Consider the following 18,490-nt stretch of genomic DNA (forward strand, 5'->3'; position numbering starts at 1 on the left):
ATAGACTGTTCTTATTCCAGCTTTAATTGAATTTAATAAACTTGGAACTTACTATAGTCCTAAAATAAGCAGAAAATATAGCTTAATTGTTTTATATTTTTTTAAAATATAAAACCTGAGTTTTCCAGTTAATGCTTAAAAACTTTTTCTAGGAGGATTTCATGGATGCTCTTTGTGATGGTGTAGGCTTAGGAATGAAGATTCTCTTAGATGCTGGACTGGAAAAAGCAAAAGAACTTCGGCATGAACTCTTAAGGCAGTGTACCCAAAATGAGGTAAGAGGAATAAAAGAACATTCTGTATAATACCAGATGTTCTATAAACTTGATTTTTAGAAAATAGTTTAATTCAACTAAATTGGATTCTTATACATTTATGTGTTTTGATTTGTGTTGAATTATTATTTTTTTATTGAAAAGGCTAATGTGATCATTATGTCATGGTGATATTTCCCCAAGTTGCTCTGAGTTAACTGTGGCCTCTGGTGTGTACTTTCGCTAGACCCTGTCAGTTACTGTCTGTGAACGGTCTGTGGGTAAACTCCGGAGCAGAGTGGAGTATGGCAGTGACATCTAGTGTTCACTTTCTGCTTGTCCATTTCTTCCTGATCTTTCTTTAGGTCTCTCTTTTTTCCACTAAAGAATAGAAACTACCATTTATTGATCCGATATTCTAAACTAAATATTTTGCCAGAGGCGTTCGCATCTGTCATTTTATATCAAGATACAGAATCAATGAAGATTTGAGTGACTTCCAAAAATATGCTTCCTCCCCACCTCCTCCAGCTAACTAACATTAAAGCATAAAACCAGTTGCTGTCTTTGAGGTGGCACTGTGATTAACGCCTATCTCTGTCGTTTTTCAGCGATCGTTTATCAAGTCGATGCTCTGTTTCTTCACCTGTCATGTGTAATAATACTTACGTCCTAGGTTGCGAGTCATTTATTTATTAAATAATCTGCCAGTACAATTATGGGACTAGGTGTTCTACGTAGAATAGTGGTGAACCTCACCACTTTGCGAGGGAGGAATTACTTGTGTTCTTACACGTTTCATAAGGAGCTGGAGGACCTTGTCCAGTCGTCCTGAGCCAGGGTTTTATATTCTCCCTACTTGACTCTGAAACTCAGCATGCTACAAAAATAAGGTTTGTAAATCATTGTTCATGCAAATTAAGTTCTTTATTGAGAGTTATTATTAGTAAACTGGGGACTCAGAAGGTAAGTTCCATCTTTATGGCAGCAAGTCTCAGAGCCCTGTCTGTTCTAGAATCTTGTTGTACCAACTTCTTGTTAAAACCGTCTCTGCCCGTTGCCTTTCTTTTTCTGGAGTCCGTCCGCTGGGATGGAGCTACCTGGGATGTTGTTTTTGCGGGGCTCATCCCCACTAGGATGGGTACTTGTTTCCGTACATACCAATTGATCTAGGAAAGTCAGTCCGGTAAAGACTGTTAGTTTCCACCCCTCTGACTTGTTTCCAGGAAGGCATTGAGTAAGTTAGATTTTTTTTTGCTCTTAGAAAAACCTCTCCATTAATGTGTGTCCAGCTTCCTTATCGGGGGGACGTCTTCCATGTAAGCCAGAGGGGACCTCCATCCCTTTCCTCAGACGAAAGGGCTGCATGGGTTAATCTCTACCCAAACTGGCTCAGAACTGGAGAAAACACTGAACATTAAATTGCTCTCCCGCTTCCTGTGTGGCCTTGAGCTGCTTGCCTGGGCCCCCTCGTTGCGTTTAAAAAGCGAGGATGATCACGCGCGCTTTGTAAGATTGTTCCGAGGATTCTGCGAACCTGAGGACAGTGGACCGGAAAATGCTACCACATTGCCTGGCAGATCTTAGCTGCCTCGGCTTGCTTGCTCTTGCTCTCTCTGTATGTTTGCCTTTCTCGCTTTGTGTTATATTGTTTTTAAAATAAAAACGCATTCAAAAGGAGCTCATTTTGTCATTAAATCAAGATACGTGGGTCTAGTCCTGTTCCAGGAGACGGGAGGCTGATTTCAGTTCTGTAATGCCGCTTCGAAGACCGCGGACCCTTCCTGCCCGCTGCTGACATCTCCAGCTTGGTTGTGTCCAGCGGCAGCACCGCTTATGCCTAAACACTCTCTGTCGCTGTTTGCCAAGTAGAATTTCCGCCGGCAGTGAGCGCGAGAGGGGATAGAATCACTTAATGAAAAGGAGGTGAAGTAACGCATGTGAATGCGCTTGGTAAGCAGTAAAGCAGGGTGCAGATGTCAGCCTGGCTGCTGTTTGGAGGAAATAAGCAGCAGAAGGGCCAGGCCCATCTTGCATAAAATTCATATTACTGGCATTTTCATGCAGACCTCTCCCTCCCTTCCTCTCATTTTCTTTCTCTCATTTTCTGTATGCCACAGCTGTATAATCACGGTGGAATTTTTAGCTCATCATATTCATTTAAGTTAAAACTCAAGAACCTATGGAAGGAAAACAAAGAATCTGAAGAAATAGAAAATGGGTTCAAACAGAAGGCATTGGAGTTATAATTGTGAATCTGGAGCCAGGGGAAAAAAAAGAATTTGTGTGTTCCTTTTTTTTTAACCACAGAGAGGAAATTTAAGTTAGACTTAGGAAGAGCTGTGTGGGTAAAGCCAATTCAATTATTTTTTTTTAATGTTTTTTTAGTATGTTAGTCACCATACAGTACATCCCCGGTTTCCTATGTAAAGTTCGAAGATTCATTAGTTGCGTATAACACCCAGTGCACCATGCACACGTGCCCTCCTCACTACCCATCACCAGTCTATGCCAATTCGATTCTTAACACCATCCCCAGGCAGAAATGAAGTGAGAAGATACCTCAGGAGGGCAGCATTGAGCAGTACAAAAGCAAAGGCTTAGCTTGAGACTGGGGTTCCCAGCCCGGTTCTGAGTCTTAGGAGCTTGGAATCAGTTTTCTTATTTGTAAATGGAAGACAATTGCATATGCAACATGGAGTTATAATTGAGAAGCAAATAATAAAACATATAAGTAAAATCACTGGAACGTAAGAAGACAAATACTGTGTGATCTCGCTTATATGTGGAATCTTAAAAAAAAAAAAAAGCTTAACTCACGGAAACAGAACAGCTTAATGGTTTCCAGAGAGAGGGGGGTGTAGGTGAAATGAGTGGAGGTGGTCTGAAAGTCCCAGCTTCCGGCTGTAAGGTAAAGAAGCCCCGGGATGTAACGTACAGCATGGCGATGATAGTTAATAATTCGACTATGTTGTATATTTGAAAGCTGCTAAGAGAGTAGCTCTTCAAAGTTCTCATCACAAGAAAAAAGAATTGTCACTATGTAAGGTAATGGATATTAACTAAACTTATTGCGGTGATCATTTTGCAGTATATCGAATCATTATGTTGTACACTTTTAAACTAATGTGTTAAATATCAAATATATCTCAATAAAACGGGGGGAACTGTATATGTAGTTCTTACAGTGTACTATTTGTTTGATATATTAGTTACATCACCCTCTTCCCAGGGAAGTCTTGGAAATTTCATTCCTATAAATATTTAAATGTGAGACACAATGCTGTTATTATCACAAACATCCGAGTGTATCTATATTTATTTATTTTTTTTTTTAAAGATTTTATTTATTTATTTGACAGAGAGAGAGACAGCCAGCGAGAGAGGGAACACAAGCAGGGGGAGTGGGAGAGGAAGAAACAGGCTCATAGCAGAAGAGCCTGATGTGGGGCTCGATCCCAGATCGCCGGGATCACGCCCTGAGCCGAAGGCAGACGCTTAACCGCTGTGCCACCCAGGCGCCCCTTGAGTGTATCTATATTTAATGCACAATCAATGTGCAATTTATTTTGAAAGAAATTCTGCTTACATGATTTAGATACGCCAGCTCTTTTATTGCAGTCCCAGGAACAGAACTCAAGTCTTTTGACTTCCTAGACTAAAATTCTTCCCTGTCTCTTCCACAGAGTTCTAGGATTTTTAAACTTCCAAATAATTATTTATATAATAAAATATGTTAACGTTCTCTGTAGGTTACTGAACAGATGAAAGCTAAAGCCATGGGATTGATTGGATGTCTTGAAAACCTGTTTGCTGAGTGGAAAACAGTAAGAGAGGCTTTAGTGTTTACTTCTGTTTGGTGTATTTTAGCATTTCGTTTGGTTTAAGTATAGGTATGATATGTTTATTTCCGTTTTTATCCTTAGCCAGATAATTCCTTTGTGCGAGGCTAGTCGAAGCCTGTATCATAGCTCTCTAGCTTCTTCCTCGTGGATGTCATAACTCCATCGTTTTAGTAATAGATAAGATATTGTATAGAAATTGATTAATATTAATGTGTTTTGTCTACTTCTTACTGCTACTGGTTTAGTAACTGTCAGCTTTTCCTGGGATAGTCATTGGCTGAAAAATTGTGTTCAATAATCAGTTTGCTTAAAGATTTTTAAATATAGATGAATTAGACAAATTCTTTTATTTTCATGTCACAAGTAAATAGAAAAATATAAGTATATAATCAACGTGTCAAAAAGGAGAGAAATATCCATGGCTTGACAATTTTTAATTAAATAAAAATAAATGGGAGATTTATAAAGTTGAACACTAAAAAATTAAATAAATTTATCTTTTATGATATTGGATAATAAAGGGTACTGTTGTTTTATTCCCATGTAATATGATGATTGGACTTTGATTTAAAATTAATTTAAAATTCTTGGGGCACCAGGCTGGCTTAGTCAGTAGGGCATGCAACTCTTGATCTCAGGGTTATGAGTTCAAGCCCCACATAGAGCGTAAAGCTTAGTTTAAAAAAATTTTTTTAATTTAAAAAATAAAATTAACTTAAAATTCTTATTTCTTTTGAAAACATTAATTACTAATATTGTATTTTGGTCTTGCTTGTGGAAACAGAACTAAGCACTGGTGAGGAAAGTAAACTCATCTCTTTCCTGAAAATAAGATTCCGGTGATTAAAACTGTATTGACTAAGCCTATTACCTATTTTTAAAAATATTAACTTTATTTACAGAAAAGTTTCAGAACTGAACTACAACAAGAAAATTCTGGATACCAGGATTTGAAGAAGATGGTTAATCTTGCACCAGAATTACTGAAGTTAAAACATTGCTTGGAGCAAACTATTCAAATTATTATTTCTGCACTGAGAGGTATATGTTCCAGACAGAATTTGTCAGTAATCAAAATTTTATAGTTTAAGAACTCTCAGACATCTTTTCATTTCTAGTCTAATGCATTAACTAAAGTCTGATGCTACTTCCTAGACATTAATTACCAACATAGGAACTCGTGTGGTCGTATTCTCACTTAATATATATAAGTACTTTGCCTAAATAATTAGATCCTGAAAACCCAGGTGTTTATTTAGCAGATAAACCGAGTCATCTTAAGTAGTTTAGATTTTATCTTGACAGGGTTACTTTGACCTAAAAGATATGTTGAGTCATATAATAGTAATAAATACCTCATGAAAAATGAAAATAGTAATGAACTTTTTCTTCTCCTTGCATAGGATGCCACAGTGACAAAACTCTTCTCAAGAATTGTGTTGAAAGTCTTTGCAACTTGGCCGAGGATTTTCACAATGACTTGAGCATGCGCTCTACTTCTCTTGACAGCTGTGAGAAGAGAATACCTCAGGTTGGCCACGGGGAACTAGAACTTCTAGTCAAGTCACTCCTCTTATGTTTTGAATCTGAAGAAAGACCTGATTTGTTGAATCCCTGGGAACCTTGTAACCAAAATACTAGAGAAGAAGGACAACAACCTAAATCAAGCAGGACCGACTCCGTTAGGAGTAAAGGTGTACCAAAGCGTGTCTATGAACTCCATGGCTCGCTGCCAGCAGTGACCTCAGAGGACAGCACACCCAGTAGGATTCAGTGGGTGTGAATTCTGACATGGAGGCGCTTTATGACCATCCATGTAAGAGAGAGAGAACACTGGGTAGGCAATTTTCCTTACGTAGGAGAACAAAAAAAAGCAGGAAATCAACATAAATGTTTCGAAGAAGTCCATATCTGTTTGGCGGCCTTCCATGGGGAATGGAAAGTATAAGCATTATGGAATCCCGATTTCAGAATACGCATTCAGAAGTTTCTCGGCAGACGATTTTAAATAGGCATTCACGGTATTGGGACGTGGTGGCAAGAGAATGAAATTAGGAGTTCGAAAACAAGTGAATGGTCATTTCTCCAGTTTCTCGTTGCCTTGAATTTTAAATGTTTATTTTTCACATTGATATACTATCTCTGGTTGGTTCTTTAGTTTGTAAATGGTTACTATAGTTATTATAAGTTATTATAAGTTATTTTCTCATGAGTGGAAACACATGAATAATCAGTTACGTTTATGCCTGTGCCTTCTCTCCTCTGCAAATAGCTACAATGAGGTTTATGGTGAAATTGCCAATGTAGGTTGAACTAGGGCAGCTTAACTTGCATTGTTATATCCAAAACTGTTTTTCTTGCAAGGTTAACTGGTTGCCATTTTGAATAGTGTGTTCAAGAGTAGTTTCCTTTTCTTCCCAAATAGAAGTAGTTACCTAAATACAGGAAAATTATATGTTAATAAAATGGCTTGCTGGTGTAATAGGTCACTATGTTCTCTGTGTTCCATAACAGGGACTGTCTGAATATAATTTAAAACCAATTAAATATGGTCAGAATCACACTCACCTTCTGAATGGGGTTAGGAAATCAGAGGCTGGACCTTTTCTTGATAAAGCTTGTTTTGTTAAAGGTGTAATGAAAGAATTTGTACGTGATTTGGTAAAGATTAAAGAGCCTTATTATATCTCACAGTTTTAAAAAACCTTGGTTTGCAATTAAGTAATATAGAGAATATTCTCCTTTGGGGATCTTTTATTAAGGAAACAATTTGACATTTTTGCCCACAAGCATATGTGTGATTTGGAAGACACTTAGTGATTCTGCTTGGGTGATATCGAGCAGTTCCTGGAGAATAATTCTTTTAAATAAACTGATCCTTTCATGTGCCCTTTTCACTTGCAGACATCACTTGTACATTTGGCCTGACAAGTGAAAATTGGATATTAGTACCAGGAAGGAGTAAGTTCAGTCATTTTCTTGCTGGGACGAGACTGTAAATAATACCGGTCACTATAGCCAGAGCAATGTTAATAAACCATGTGCTGTGCTGCCCCGTGCTTTAAAATGGTGCAGCGTAGCAAATTTGCTTTAATTTTCTTTCTTTCTTTTTTTTCTTTTTTCTTTTCTTTCTGGCATTTGAGCTTGTATTTCTGAAGTTCTAAACATAGTTCTAATAGTCAGTGCTCTGCCAAGTGGCACTTTTGCTATCAAGTTTTATGAAGTGTCGATGTACATGTAAGAACTCTGCCTGACCGTTGTACTTCTTTGAAGAACTTTCTAAAGTATCAATACAGCAGTTTTCATCTTAATGTTTGGTACTTAATCTTTACTTCCTGCTTTCTAAACTCATGACTTCATTGGTCAGAAACCTATTAGTGTCTTTGTAAAATTTTGTGTATATATATACATATATTTATACTTTTAAGTAAATTGTTATACAGTATTCAAATGAATGGTGAAAATATATTTGCTATTAGAATCATGTGCACTGATAAGAAATGTTATAAAGAGAATGCCTTTAATAAATCTTACTGGCTTCAGAATTATCTCTTGGTCTCAGGCTTTTTTATTTTATTGATTTTCTTCATTTACTTTATTTCTGACTCAAAATTGCCATAATAGCTCTGCTTTGATAATAGTTATACAAGTTACACTGGTATTGCATGGTTATACTGGTTATACTGGTATTGCAAATCAAATAATTAGAATTCTAAACAGTAACAATATTATGACAACTACATAGATTTTCTTTCGACATCGCTCTGCCTCTTTGCAGCCGGCTGTCTGGAAGAGCTTTACCCCCATGTGCTATAGTGGAAAGAACGGGAGCTTTGGAGTTTGATGCATTTTTCACACATTTGGACTATGAATCCCAGCGAGGCTAGTTAGTGACTGTATGATCTTAGACAAGTTGCTTGCTGTCTTCCTGCCCATTTCCTCCTCTGAGAAAGAAAAGTAATACCCACCGCATGGACTCCCTGAGCATTAAATGGGAAAAATGTAGGAATAGGTCCTGGCAAGTAGTGAATTGTTAGTAAATGTTAGTGTCTATCCTTTCCCATTTGTGGCAACTGAACCCTCGTTATCACGCGTGCAGGGTCACACTGGGTGCAGGCCTGTGCTGTGGACGACAGTCCGCCAGGGAGCCAAGTTGTATCACAACCCTGTTAACACGGCACACTGAAAATGTGTCTGCTACCATTAGGTTCCGTGATAAAGGAAGTGAACAGTACCCCACCGGCCTTAAGGAAGGTTTGGTGTGATGTAGGTGTGTCCTGCGTGAGGCTCCTCTGAAATTTTTGGCAAAATATTATTTAGTTAACTAATTAGCATTTTCAAATTTGCAGTGCCTAACTATGTGCCAGCAACGGTTTTGAGGTTTTATCTGAATACGGAAAGTAAGAATTCGTCTATCACAGAGGAGGGGGAAGGTGTCCGTTTGGTTCAGTTAAAAGAAGGTTGCTCTGTTCATCTTTTGTGCATGATTCATCAGGGCAGCTTGTGCCCTGGATTTAGCACGTTACAGTCATTGCAGGATATAATCAAGACCGAATTTTTTCGTCTTTCTCGTTTTAACCATTATTGGCTTTATGGGCTTTTTAGAAGTGGAGTATGGGCATTTAGTTTAACACCATCCGATTGCTAGGTTCATTCCACTTATTTCAATAATTATTTAGTTAGTGCCAGGCATACTTTTCGTGCAAAGTCATAGAAACATGAAAAAAAAAAAAAAAAAAAAAAAAGCTTAGATTGCCTCAAATCCCGGACTTGTGAAGGGCCCAATTTGTTGGCTCCCCCGTTGTTCATAACATCGTACCTTCTCAGTGAAGAAGACCTCTGCCCACTCGGAAGTTGAACCACATGAGTACCACCAGAGCCTAGTTAGGGGCTGGTTCAAGAGAGAATTCAGGAGGACGCCGTTTTGATTAAGCACGTGGCTGTTCACATTTCCCATCGCCAAATGGCCCGGAGTTCAGATGCTGATAGATTTTTTTAAGAATTTAAGAGGAAATTCACAGCCTTTTCTAAGAAGGAATCATGCTTTGTTTCTCTGGCTAATTTGGGGGTAAACATCTGAATTTGTCTACGTCATCAAGCATCTGCCCTTTGGGGCCTCATTTTCAAGATGAACGGATTGAGCTGTCCACTAAAAAGATGAGGAATCTCTGACATTTTGAAAATAGGTATCACTTCTTATGACCCTTCTCCTTTTCTGCCTTTCAAGCCTCACCCCCCCCCCCCCCCCCGTTTTAACTGCTGTGCTGTGCGGTCACCGTTGACTTTCCTTCTCTTCCAGCAACTCCATCGCTGGCTGCCCCCACCCACCTCCTGAAACCGCTCTGGCTAAGGTTGTTGGCAATCTTCTAACTGCAAAATCCAAAGCAATTCTTCAGTCTTCATCTTACTTGATTGCTTCCCCTCTTTAGAAATTCTTTCCTCCCCCGGGGGCGCCTGGGTGGCTCAGTTAGTTAAGTGCTGGACTCTTGGTTTCTGCTCAGGTCATGATCTCAGGGTCCTGAGATCCTGCCCTGCCTCAGGCTCTGCGCTCAGCATGGAGTCTGCTTGCGAGTCTCTCTCCCTTTGCCCCTCCCCCCAAATAAATAAATAAAATCTTAAAAAAAAAAATCTTTCCCCCCATGTCCCCCATAACAGAAAATTCTGGCTGCTTCTACCTCCCTGATTGGTTTTTTATTTTTTTCAACTCCACGTATTCCTCATCCTCCACCAATTCTTTTAAATACTAGTGTTCCCGAGGATTCTGTGCCCAGTGACCTCCACTTTGAAGGACAGCTGAATAGTGTGGCTGTTGAAGATGCAGTTTCTAGAGGCTCTGCCAGTCACTCCCCTGCGCCCTGGCAGCTTCCTTACCAGAGGTAGAAGGTACATGGTGAGCTTAAGACCTTCGTCCTAGGTGACTTGGCGGATGGTGGCACTTTCAACCACGATGCGGGATACAGGCAGAACTAGATTTTAAGTGGTGTGGGGGATGAGGTAATTTTTTAGGTACACTTCAATTTAAGGTAGCTGTAGTTCCACCAGGTAGACAAGCTGAATAAGAGCACTCAAGAGAGGGGCCCCTGGGCGGCTCAGTCAGTTAAGTGTCTGCCTTCAGCTCAGGTCATGATGTCAGGGTCCTGGGATCGAGCCCCAGGTCGAGCTCAGCAGGGGAGCCTGCTTCTCCCTCTCCCTCTGCCCCTCTCCCCATGCTCATGCTCTCTCTCAAATAAATAATTTTTTTTTTAAAGAGTGCTCAAGAGAAAGAAATGTGAATTTGGGAGTATCCGCTCATACATGGTGGTTAAAACTGCTCAAGTGGGAATCAATCCATAATGGTGGCTGACTTCCATTGAGTTACCCTTCACCAGGTTTTCCAGGCTAAGTGCGGTCTGTACTATACGTTCACTCTCACAGCCATAACTCTATTAGGTAAGTACTGTTATTATCATTTTAGAAAGGAGACGCTGATTTCTATCCCAACAAATTAGTCTTCCTTGTCCTTGGACTTCATATAAATGGAATTATACAGTGTGTGCGCACGTGTCTGGTTTCTTCCACTCAACACCATGTTTTGGGTCCCTCCAGGCTGGTATGTGCATCCATGCTCCAGCCCTTGCTACTGCTCAGGAGATTGAGTGTTCCTGTATTCTACCCCCAATGGTTTAGCCCTTCATCTGTTGATGGACATGGGACTTCCTTCCAGTTTGGCCCTTTGCCCACGTGGATCCCATGTTTTCCTATATTTCAGTGTGGGACTTTGCTCAAGCTCAGCTTTTAGGATTGGAAAGGGCTCTTCTTGCATTTTTTCCAGGTTTTAAGTCATTTCTGTGAATGTCTCCCTTAGGCCTCCTGGGTCAGCAGGATCAAGGCTCCCCACGGGTGTGTAATGTTTTCTACTCCTCCCTGCACACAGCCCCTTCCTTCTGTGCCCCTTCTAGGCCCCCTGGCTTGCTGCCCAGAACCCACTGCTCCTGCAAGCATTCAGAGCATATCTTCTGTACCTTCCAGGCTACCTCCCCAGCGGGCAAACCCTAAGGGGTCTTAGATAACCCTCACCTATTTACCACTCAAGAACAGAAAAGGAAGAAGGACTTCTTCAAGCTCCTAGACTTGAGTTCATATTCTTTCCCTACTTCTCTGAACGAAGCCCCCTCCCCACCACAACATCGAGGACACAGGTTGGTTGAAGTGGATAAGGAAGTCACTGAAGGCTGGAAAAAGAAAGCTATCTCAAACCTTGTCTCGGGCATGGCTTTTTCCATGCTGTAATTCACAAGCTCTTTCTGGGAAGGAATTAGCATTCCTGATAAAATGCTTAAGGAATGTTCTGCTAGAACAAAATGAGATTATAAATTTCTGGGAAGCCAGGGTTACTCACTCAGCTGACTGATTAACCGAATCCTCTCTAACCAGACTTTTTTTTTTTTAATCCAGCGATTCTTTATTCTCTTTCCTACAAAATCTCTTCACTAAAAAGATCTCTTAGAACTGACTTGCTCACAAAGGCCTCTTTCCTGGCAGCAACTTTGAAATCGAACTCTGGCATGTGCCTATAATCAATGTGAGATGTCGCTTTGCCATTCTGAGAGGATTCTGGGTGAAAATTTAGGTAAAGTTGAAGTTAACATAAGTCACTTTTCAGAGATTTCAGCATTTAACCATTTGTTTCAAGGACTTCCTTGTCTTCACTCCTTAGTTTATTTTTTTAAAGATTTTATTCATTCATTCATTCATTCATTCATTCATTCATTCATGTATTTATTTGAGAGAGAGAGCATAGGGGGGAGGTGAGGAGCAGAGGGAGAGGGTCAAGCAGACTCTTGAGCTGAGCGAGGAGCCCGGCGTGGGGCTCAATCTCATGACCCCGAGATCATGACCTAAGCAGAAATCAAATGCTTAAGTGACTGAGCCACCCAGGAATCCCCGTTTTCACTGTTTCAAAGGCGAGCGTGTAAGTTTGGGGAGAAGCTAAGAAAGAATACGAGAAGCCGGAGCAGAACACAGCGCCAGGGCCGCAGCTAGGAGGAAAGACAGAAAAGCGGTGGAGGGTAAAAGCAAACACCCCAATCATAAAAACACCCCCAGGGACAGGGCTGGGGAGGCGGCACCAAGCAGCAAGCACAGGGAACTTCAGGTCTGCCAGACCTGGGCTCGAGCTCCTGCCCTGCCCTTTACTGTGTGACTCTGGGCAAGTCACACCCTCCCTGTACCTCAGCTTCCTCATCACATCCAGAGATAATCACACACCCCCGGGGGCCTGCGGTGAGACTAGTAATTGTTAGGCCCTGCGCCTTGCTCAGGACAGGGACTGGCACGCGGGCTTCAGCGAGAAGCAGTTATTATTACGGTGTCAGTATTATGAATGTATTAATGTTATCTACCCAAGGGCCGCCTGGGTGGCTCAGTTGGTTAAGCATCTGACTCTTGATTTCAGCTCAAGCCATAATCTCAGGGTGTCTGGTTGGGATGATCTCTGCTGGGGAGTCTCTCTCCCTCTGCCTCTGCCCCTCCCTCTGGCTCTCTCTCTGGCTCGCTCTCGCTCTCAAATAAATAAATAGATAAAATCTTTAAAAAATTATGTATTATCTACCCAATCCCCACCCCCAGGACTGGGATGGACCGTTTGCCTGCCTGCTGGCACCTCTTCACAGTGACCTATCAGTCTGGCTTTGTCTGCAATGTGCTATGGTCATTGTTTCCTCTTCTTAGAAGTTCCTGGACCAACAAGTTAGACATTTAGCTTCTGGCCATCGATCAGATTCGAACAAATGGAATCACAGCTAACACCTCCTGTGACCTTGCTCTCAAACCTTGCTGAGCACAGACATCGCACCCTGCTACACACGCATGATCTTAAGTTCACGTTCACAACAACAAATAATGTACTGTTGTTGCTGCCACTTCACAGATAACAAAATTAAGGTTCAGAGATGTTAAGTAACCAATACAAGATCACACAGCTGGAGGAGGCACAAGCACTGGGATTCTGGATTGCTGATTACAAAGCCTGTATTCTTTGCCACTACCTTATGCTGCTATCGTGAACCATTTGTGTTCATGTCCAAGTCTGGCTCCTGCTCCATTACTCCTGTGCCAATTACATGGTAGAGGAGGAGGGTAGAGTTTTGCAGCATCCTTAAGATAATGCAAGAGTCTAGTACTAGTTTGAAGTTTTTGCACATAAAGAGATCTCTGTTTTTTCATTTCCCTCAGTTTCTCTATCCCCCCTAACCACTTAGGTATCACATCCCCAGTTTATCGTCGGGCTAGGGGATGGAGAAATAGAAAGAATGCATCCTCACTGCCAAGTTCACATCGGTCTGGAATACGGGACATGAAACTTGTCAAGAGCTTAAGCACTCAGGCCATATCCACACAGCCCAGATTTCGGGGAAATTCCACCTGAAGTAAAATAAAATGTACTCGACATCAAGGGAACTTTATATCAGAGCAACCCAAGCTCTTAATAACCCATGTGTGAATCAGCAAGGAGTTTCAGAGTTATTTGCAGTGCAGTGCCTTTAGTAAGGTCTTCTCAAGAAAAGCGAATAACCTCTGAGCCTTGTGATTCTCCTTGATCTTTCTGAGCATTAAATGCTTACATTATCCCCTGCCTCCCTTCCAGAAGGCCCCCGGCTTCCATTCCCTGAACACTGTTCGGTCCCTTCCTACTTCTGTCCCGTGTGGTCTCTGTCAGTCTTTCTCTTGCAGTCCCCGAAACTCAGAGCTTAGTCTCTCTCTCTCTCTCTCACCCCCTCTCTCTCCCCTGCCTCCACACGTTTCCCTCAGGATTGCAAGCACTTTCCTATGTGGGTTTTCCATATCTCTCAGCCCAACAGGCTCCCACATTCCAACTTTACATCCCCACCTGACTCCTCAAACACATTTTTTTCTTCCACAAACTTCTTTTGCACCTGACCTCCTGCTTGTCACTGTCTCACAATTCCTGAATCTTAGTCTTCACTCTGTCTCCCTGTGTCTCCCATCATCCAAAACTGGATACCCATTCTATTGACTCTTTCTCAAACAAAGTATCTCATCTGCCCCTTTCTTTCTTTTGAAATTAAAGAAAACTTGTTTTTAATTAAGTAGGCTCCATGCCCAATGTCGGGCTTGAACTCACAACCTTGCCGTCAAATTCATATGCTCTATGACCGATCCAGCCAAGTGCCCCTGCCCCTTTCTTAGTGTTCTCACAGATAAAACTCCACGTCTCTCTTACCTTGTGCCCAGAGGCTGCTAGTGACTGATCTTACTTCTATATTCTCCAGTTCCATTCTCCTGGAACTGCCTTAGTCTTCTTAAATCTCTGAATTTACTTTCTCATCTCCTTCTACTCAAGAACTTTCAACATTGGCTTCTGCTAACGGATTGATACCCAAATACAGAGCTTTGTATCTTACTCCTTCTACAGCGATACTCTTCCAAACTGTGAACTACTCTGTGTCTCCCGGATGAACCTTGCACATTCTGGCCCCAAGTTTTGGCTGACATGAGAAATACCCTCTCTCTTTCTGTCCACCTCATCGGGGCCTACCCATCCCTGAAATCCTACCTCCTCTATGAAAATCTCTCACTCAAATATTAATTGAATGCTGGTGCTGTGGCAGGCAGGGCACTGAGGCATTGAGAATAGAATGGCAGAGAAGACAGCCCAGGACCTCCTTCCACAGAGCTCCCATTCTAGGGGAGGACAGACAGGCCTGCCACAGTGACAATATGGTGTGACCGGTGCTCTGACAGGGGAGGTATAGGAAGCACTAACTCACAGGTTAAGATGGAATATTCAAGACCTGGAAAATGAGAGGAAGTTAGCGAGTGAGGAGGTGGGAAGCTGGATCTCTCAGGCGGAAAGAACAGCCTGTGCAAAGACCTGGAGGGGAGACAGAGCTTGATGTGTGGCCAGCTGGGCCAGGGCTGATGGGGACAAGGCTGAGTGGAGAGACAGAGACAGCAGATGTCCTCAGAAGGACTTTAGGGAGAGACTTGAAAGTGGCATCAAGGAGTTTAGCCATTGAAGTGTTTTTTTTTTTTTAAGATTTTATTTATTTATTTGACAGAGAGAGAGACAGCCAGCGAGAGAGGGAACACAAGCAGGGGGAGTGGGAGAGGAAGAAGCAGGCTCCCAGCGGAGGAGCCTGATGTGGGGCTCGATCCCAGAACACTGGGATCACACCCTGAGCTGAAGGCAGACGCTTAACGACTGTGCCACCCACATGCCCCTAGCCATTGAAGCATTTTAAGCCAGGAAGTGATTTTGAATTTGGATTCTAGAAAGACCCCTCTGTAGCATAGAGAATAGATTGGAGAGAGAGAGAGAGACTGGTGAGAAAGTGATCTCTGGGAGGCCTGAATGAAGGCATGGATGCAGTGTATGGGTTCTAGAAACATCCAGGAGGGAAAACGGGCAAGACTGGCTGACAGGGGAGGACGAAGACAGATGAAAGGTAAAGCCTGATGCCCAGGTATGTGGCTGGAGCAGTCAGTCAGGCAGAGGTTGGTACAACTCACTCCAGCAGGAAAGGCCAGAGGAAGATGGGAGGGAGCGAGGTGTTTGTGCCACGACTGACACTAGTCCTACACACTAGGTGTCCTAAACAGCAGAAGTTTGTTCTCTCGCTGCTCTGGAGGCCAGAAGTCCAAAATCGAGGCGTTGGTTCCTTTTAGGGGAGGATCTGTTCCAGGCCTCTCTCCCTGGCTTGGGGATGGCCTTCCTCTCCCTGTCTCCTCATATTGTCTTCCGTCTGTGCATGTCAGTATCCAGAACTCTCTCTTTTATAAGGCTAGCTGTCATACTGGATTCGGGTCCACCTTGATCTCATTTTAACTTGATTAACTCTGCCAAGACTCTGTCTCCAAATAAGATCACATTCTGAGGTACGGGAGGTTAGGACCTCATATCTGAATTCGGTCGTGGTGGGAGGTTAGGACCCCATATCTGAATTCGGTCGTGGTGGGAGGTTAGGACCCCATATCTGAATTCGGTCGTGGTGGGAGGTTAGGACCCCATATCTGAATTCGGTCGTGGTGGAAGGTTAGGACTCCATATCTGAATTCGGTCGTGGTGGTTGGGGGGGTGAGGAGGGGGGAACACAATTCAACCCGTAACAGGAGACATAATCAGATCAGTTTTAGATCTGTTGATTTGAGGGATCTTGGCACATTCAATGTACAATATCCAGCAAAAAGTTGAGAATAGGAGCCTGAAGTGGGGGAGGGTGCTGCTTTATAGATCTTTTATATTTTCATACTTTCTGTATCTTTCCCTTTTTCATGTCGGTGTTGCCACCCCAGTACCTAGATGTGTTGCCTGAGGGGAGTTTAAGAAATCATTTTGTTCTTACAGTAGTTCACTAAGGTAAGGATAAGTGCTTTCTCCCATTCTATGGAAAAATAAACAAAAAATTTAGAAAACTATTTGCCCAAGATCACACAGGGAGAAATGGTTAGAATTAGGCCTCAAATACAGGTCTATAAACTCCTGTTATCACACTTTTTTGCAAATCTTGATGGTGGAGGGGTAGAGAGAGGAAGAGAGGGTTGGGTGATGAATGGGGGAATGGGTGGGTGAAGAGGCGTGTGGATAGAAGGATGGGTGGTTAGAGGGATGTCTGTCTGTCTATCTGTCTGGATAATGGGTGGGAGAAGAGATGGGTAATGCCAAGAGCTCACATTCATAAGCACTTCCTATCGGACAATTCTCCAACTAAGTAGAGTTTATGCAACTGTGCGTTTAATCATCAAACAATTCCATGAGGGTGATGATATTGTTATCCTTGCAAGCCTAGCTGAAGAGACTGAGGCTTGGGGGGGGGGCACCTGGGTGGCTCAGTCAGTTGTGTCTGACTTTTGATTTCCGCTCAGGTCATGATCTCAGGGTGGTTGGATTGAGCTCTGTGTCAGGCTCCTCGCTCAGCAGGGAGTCTGCTGGAGATTCCCTCTGTCTCCCTCTGCCCCTCCCCGCCCCCACATGCTCTCTCTCTCTCTCCCTCAAACACATAAATCTTACAAAAAAGAAAGAAGAAAGAAGAAAGAAAGAAAGAGAAAGAAAGAAAGAAAGAAAGAAAGAAAGAAAGAAAGAAAGAAAGAAAGGAAGGAAGGAAGGAAGGAAGGAAGGAAAAAAGAAAGAAGAAAGAAAGAAAGAAAGAAAGAAAGAAAGAAAGAAAGAAAGAAAGAAAGAAAGAAAGAAAGAAAGAAGAGAAAGAAAGAAAGAAACTGAGGCTTGGGGTGGTGAGTAATTCTAGGGCTCTAGGGTTAGGAAATGGATGGAGACCATATTAGAGCCCAGATCTGTTTGAAAATTTTGAGCCTCTATGCTAATTAGTACACTGCTGTACAAATGTAAATGCCACTCCCAGACTCAGAAGCTCCCTGGTTTCATCTGAGTCCGTAATTAGTCAGCAAGCACTCTTCAAGACTGTATGTGGGCAGGACTACACCAACTTCCTATGGGAAGTCCCTTCCTTTCTTTGCTTCTCTGAAGAGCTGTCTCGTCATTCTGCATGCCATCGTGAAATCATGAACTTCGAGGCATTCATGTTTTAATGTCTTCTTATTCCTAAACATCTTTTAATTTTTTTTTTTTTTTACCTGCCCTGGGCATGACATGCTACCTAGCACGCACAGTTTTCTTTAAAGGAGCTTTTCAATCGATGTGAAACAAATAGATAAAATGCACAAATCATGTGTCCTGCGAGAATTTTCCCCATGTGAACACATCAATATGGCCACTACAAGATAAAGAAGCAACAGTGCAAACACTAGAAGCCCTCCTCATGCCTGCCCCTCGTCATCGGCCCCAACAGGTGACCTCCACCCTGACTTCTAACAGCATGATTTGCTGTGCCCGTTTTTGAGCTTTTATGGAAGTAGGATTGTATCTGTGAATTACTTGGCGTCTAACTTTTGCTCAGAGGATTTGGGAGACTCACGATGCAGTGTGGCTCATTCACCATTGCCAGATAGTATGTCATTGTATTACAATTACTATCTTACAATTTATGCATCCACCAGTGGGTAATTAGCATATTGCCCACCCTCCCTGGATCCATACACCTCGGTCATGTTGTTTGCCTGTGCCTTCACACTTGCCTGTGAGCCAGGCGTGGTCCCTGCTGTGAGTTTGGCCATGCCACTCTCTTTGCCTAAGAGGATCTTAGCAGGAGTGACGCAAACAGTCTTAAAAAAAGTGCTTTGAAGATTGGGCTTGTTAGCTCTTCTATCTCTGTTACTGCCATGGGACAAGCATGTGCAGGCTGGTCCTAGGAGGAGAATTAGAGACGCGTGAAGCAGCGCCTCGCCTCCAGTCTCTCAGAGCCCCGCCTGGATCAGCTGACCATGGAGTCAGGAGCCGAGAAAACGCAGTTGCTGTCCGCCATGGAGATGGCGTGT

At 42.5% G+C, this 18,490-nt stretch overlaps 1 protein-coding gene across 2 annotated transcripts in view; it reads left to right on the top strand.

Annotated features, from left to right (window-relative positions):
* KIF14 (kinesin family member 14) overlaps positions 1-7,647 on the top strand; it is a 55,870-nt gene extending 48,223 nt beyond the window's left edge. For both annotated transcript variants that reach the window (XM_045787719.2, XM_045787718.2), the window contains exons 27-30: positions 153-275; positions 4,007-4,081; positions 5,002-5,140; positions 5,503-7,647. In XM_045787719.2, coding sequence (XP_045643675.2) covers positions 153-275; positions 4,007-4,081; positions 5,002-5,140; positions 5,503-5,882 — 717 coding nt within the window. In that variant the 3' untranslated portion in view covers positions 5,883-7,647. The remainder of the gene's footprint in view (positions 1-152; positions 276-4,006; positions 4,082-5,001; positions 5,141-5,502) is intronic.
* Positions 7,648-18,490: the final 10,843 nt, after the last annotated feature.

This window comes from Ursus americanus, chromosome 2, assembly GCF_024610735.1.
Source record: "Ursus americanus isolate L20-20 chromosome 2, mUrsAme1.1.p, whole genome shotgun sequence".
Taxonomy (NCBI): domain Eukaryota; kingdom Metazoa; phylum Chordata; class Mammalia; order Carnivora; family Ursidae; genus Ursus; species Ursus americanus.